Below are 4015 nucleotides of genomic sequence, written 5' to 3'. Positions count from 1 at the left end.
AGAAACACCACCCAAGGGATTTTATCTATTTGAGCTGGAATGACTCTGTGCTAAAGCATGCCCTTTCACAGCACAACTGGCAAAGCGGTCCCCTAACATGACATATCGCACGTCTCCACTTTATCCTTGTCGCCAGGGGTGACAAGTTACAGAACTTAGACCAATTTAAATGAATGGTGTAGTATTCAGAGACACAAACATAAAAAGTAAACTTAACAAAAATTGAAGAGCACCTGCAACATGACAGAATTTTTTTTTATTATCAAATTAAGATTTTATTTAGACTCCCCTAAGGGCAATCACTATACATTGATCTTGTATTTTCAATCGCATACAGAATATGCAATGTACATATTTAAATATGACAATTTTAATGTAACATTTGGAGATGGGAAAGGCCAGCCTAACCCGAAAAAAGTTTCATGTTTCAACACACAAGCCATTAACTGAAGGAAACGTAGGGAGCTTGCGTCAAAATTTCAAGTGTTGTCACATTTTGTTGCTAGGATTTGAGGGTGCTAATATTACCATATTATAAGGAAGAGATGTCCAAAATTCTTGGCTAAAAGATCCATACATTTAACAGGGAATTCTTGAAGAGCCATACAAAAAATATATAATAAAACATTTTTAAGTTTACAAAAAAGCTGACACTGACAGAGTAATTTTCTGCTCACTGAACATGTTGCATATTTAAAACACATTATCAATATACTGCATTTTGACTGCACTTGTTTTTTCCTTAGACTACAAAATGTCTTTGCATGGGAATACTATAACAGAGCCATACTGTAAAGCAGCAGTCAATGTTTTTCCTCATATCGTCCTAGAATTTAACAGTAAACAACCGCTGCATAACCAGTGGTAATAAAAAGTGACCTTGTACTAAATTAGAAAAATGCTTGGAGAAGGCTTTATCAACGTTTTAACATACACTGACTAAAACAGCTATGCTATACTGTACGTGGGAGATCTAAACATTTGGGATTGGTTAAGTTCATAAAAAATTGTAGCTTTGACCAACAAAACTGAGTTGGTGCCTAGTGGTTTAATTTTTTTTTTTTTTTTTTTTAAACATATTTTAACAGGTTACAACATCCCTCCATCTCTGTTTGCAACCCAACAAAATGTTGACCGAAGACTTTGGCTCCCATGACTGCATGGTAAACCTGAATTCAGTCAAGTGGGGTGATTATGTTGAAACATTAACCATTTCCAAGCCAATGTTTGTTTTTCTCTCTCAGATGGCAACCTCCTTTACCTGTAAGTTCAAGTAGTAATTTGTGCTTAGGTTAGAAATGTCAAAAACTTACTTAACCCATGTAGAGCAACACAGCAAACTGCACAAATACTGGTGGTTTAGGCATTTTAAAGTAAATATTGGGAACCTTTTCTTTGAAAATGAGTATGTTTCCTTTGATTAGCTTCCACCTACATTTGAAATATTAGAAACAGTCTGACTTGGAACTAAGATTCTTTCAGAGATGAATACAGCTTTTACAAGCACTTAACCTTTAAAAAATTAGTTTAAAAATACTGCAGTTTTTTTGGCTTAATTGTGGATAAAGTCTCATATTTTACAGTGTAGTACTCTCTTTTTTAACAAAAGTGCAAAAAAGTGTCTTCATATTCTAAACAATGCTATAGGAAAACACGTTTATGGTGACAGTGTATACGATTCAAGAAAACACCCAGGTGTTTGTGTGTGTAATATATATATATATATATATATATATATATATATATATATATTGTTGTGAGTTGCAGTCATTAATGTGTTTTCTGTAAAGTACAGTTAATTACAATCCATTTTGGTTGTCTTTAGTTAAACACAGGTGTGTCATAGACACGGCAGTGAACTAGGTTGACTTCAGTCAGTATGAGAAGTACGTCCACATCACGTGCAAAAAGTAGATAATTGTCTGGCAAAAACTAAGCAATATTCGATTAAGTTCGATGAAAACGTATTTTAAATATAAACACCAGGAATATCCCGACATTGTCAGTGTTTTTTTTTTCTTCTGTGTTCCCTATGAAAGTAATCGAATACGACAAATCCCAAAATGTCGCAGGCTACATTTCCAGATAGCAGCGTCTGAAGGGCCAGCCCATTTCAAAATGCGATAAATAATGCACACTTTTTGGTTGACCGGTAGGGGAAAAAAAAAAAAGTAATCATAATCCAGCACTTCCAAATACGTGCACAAATCCTTCCACAAGGCAAAACACAGCTGGCCAATATCGCACATTATATTTATTTATATATATAATATTTAGAGGTTGACCAAGTAAACGTTTCCTCTGCTTTTGGTTTGGGGCGATATTGACAGAATGACTAAGGTGTTTACCTTAAGTCAACAGCCGCCTATAGTCAATAGGCGGTAGACAGACGACTCCAAAATTACCGTTTCTTTTTCTGCTTCTGAGATTTCCTGCGTTTCAGGATCATTTCGTAGAGTTTGTCCATTCCTTCAGGGAGCCCCTCTCCAATGATGGCGCAGGCTGGCTGTACGTGGTAGCTGGTGGAGGGGCAGAGCTCGTGAAGCGCCAGCTGCTTTTCAATGTCCGCCACGGGGAGCGACTTGGGCAAGTCCTGCTTGTTGGCGATCACCAACAACGGCGTGCCCTGGTTCTCCGTAAACTTGGTGACTTTGTGCAGCTCTGTTTTAGCCTCCTCCAGCCGGTCTACGTCGACCGAATCCACCACGTAGATAATTCCATCGGTACACCGGCTGTAGGACTTCCAAAGCGGCCGCAGTTTCTCCTGCCCCCCGACATCCCAAAAGTGGCAGCTGATGCCCTTGGCGGTGCCGTTGCTGAGTTTTATCTTCTCCGTGTTGAACCCTATGGTGGGCACAGTGTTGACAAACTCGTTGAATTTCAGCCGGTACAATACGGTGGTCTTGCCAGCAGAGTCCAAGCCCAACATGACGATGTGAAGCGACTGGAAGGCGGATATGTTGGAAAAACTGTTTCCCATTTTTCTTATTTTGGTGTTTAAGTGCTACAAACAATACTCAAGCTGGGAAAAAACAGCTTAGGGAAAATAAAATCAAGGAGACTCGTTTTCCATTTTTACGAGTCAGTTGTGTTTGGAAGGCAATTCATTAATTAGCTACATACACAGCTGGAGAAAGTCAAAATACAGCGTGTTTACAGCGTAATGTCCACCAACTTAACACTAAAGTGGTTTGTTTTTAAAGAAAATCAACGTAATTGTATTTTCTCGCAAGTAAATAAATCCAACATTCCACCTCGCTCAATTTTAATCCCACAGCTGCACGAGCGAGGCAGTTCCTCAAACAATCGTATTTCAAATCCAATGTACAATTCAATTCGTCAGAACGCTGTGCCAAAAAGAACCAGTCTCCAGCATCTGCTGTACTGAAGAATTCCGTTTGGTTTCTTGTTGCAGCTGGAAAAGGTTGTTCAATGATGTTTACTATTTTTTAACTTTGTATCTTGAAGCTACACTTTTACAATTCCCAGTCCGATGCTGTTTTCTGTGTCTCTGATATCTTACCTTAACAATAATACAAAACAATTGTGTGCACACGCAGACGGTTTAGTGTCCCCCCTGCTCCTCGTCTGTGAACAAAGTCCTTTTCTTTTAATCTCAATACTGGGTTGGTGTGGTTAGGAGCCTGTCCCTGTAAACAGTCCCTTTCCAGCAGAGCAGTTGTCTAATAGTAACCCAACTCTCTCAGCTTGCATAGAAGCAGTCTCTCGGAACGCTGCATACCCAAGCCCCGCCCCTTGCTCAAGGCGTTCGAGATTTAAAGTGATAATGGTGCTTTTTTTCAGACAATTCTCCCAAGACCTTCCCGAGGTAAAAAAACACAAAATAATTACAAGTAGGCAGGCGAATTTACCCACTTGACGAAGCAAACCACTTGAATGTCGTGCAATTATGTAAACAAAGCTTGGGGGAGGGCTAGAATAGGATGGATTATTTTCACCGTTTAAACGGCGAGTGCCAAGGGGTTAATAATAGCCCCCCCCCAAATCCAATTAC

The 4015-nt window shown here is 39.1% G+C and overlaps 1 protein-coding gene across 1 annotated transcript; it reads right to left on the bottom strand.

Annotated features, from left to right (window-relative positions):
• Positions 1–241: 241 nt before the first annotated feature.
• Positions 242–3758, bottom strand: LOC117426214 (ADP-ribosylation factor-like protein 4C). Its single transcript, XM_034043595.3, has one exon. The coding sequence runs from the start codon at positions 2978–2980 to the stop codon at positions 2402–2404; it is 579 nt and encodes a 192-aa protein (XP_033899486.1). The 5' UTR covers positions 2981–3758; the 3' UTR covers positions 242–2401.
• Between the last annotated feature and the right edge of the window lie 257 nt (positions 3759–4015).

Source organism: Acipenser ruthenus, chromosome 11 (genome assembly GCF_902713425.1).
Source record: "Acipenser ruthenus chromosome 11, fAciRut3.2 maternal haplotype, whole genome shotgun sequence".
Lineage (NCBI taxonomy): Eukaryota > Metazoa > Chordata > Actinopteri > Acipenseriformes > Acipenseridae > Acipenser > Acipenser ruthenus.
Note: the sequence above shows the minus strand (reverse complement) of the source record. Positions and strands in the feature narration are given on the sequence as shown.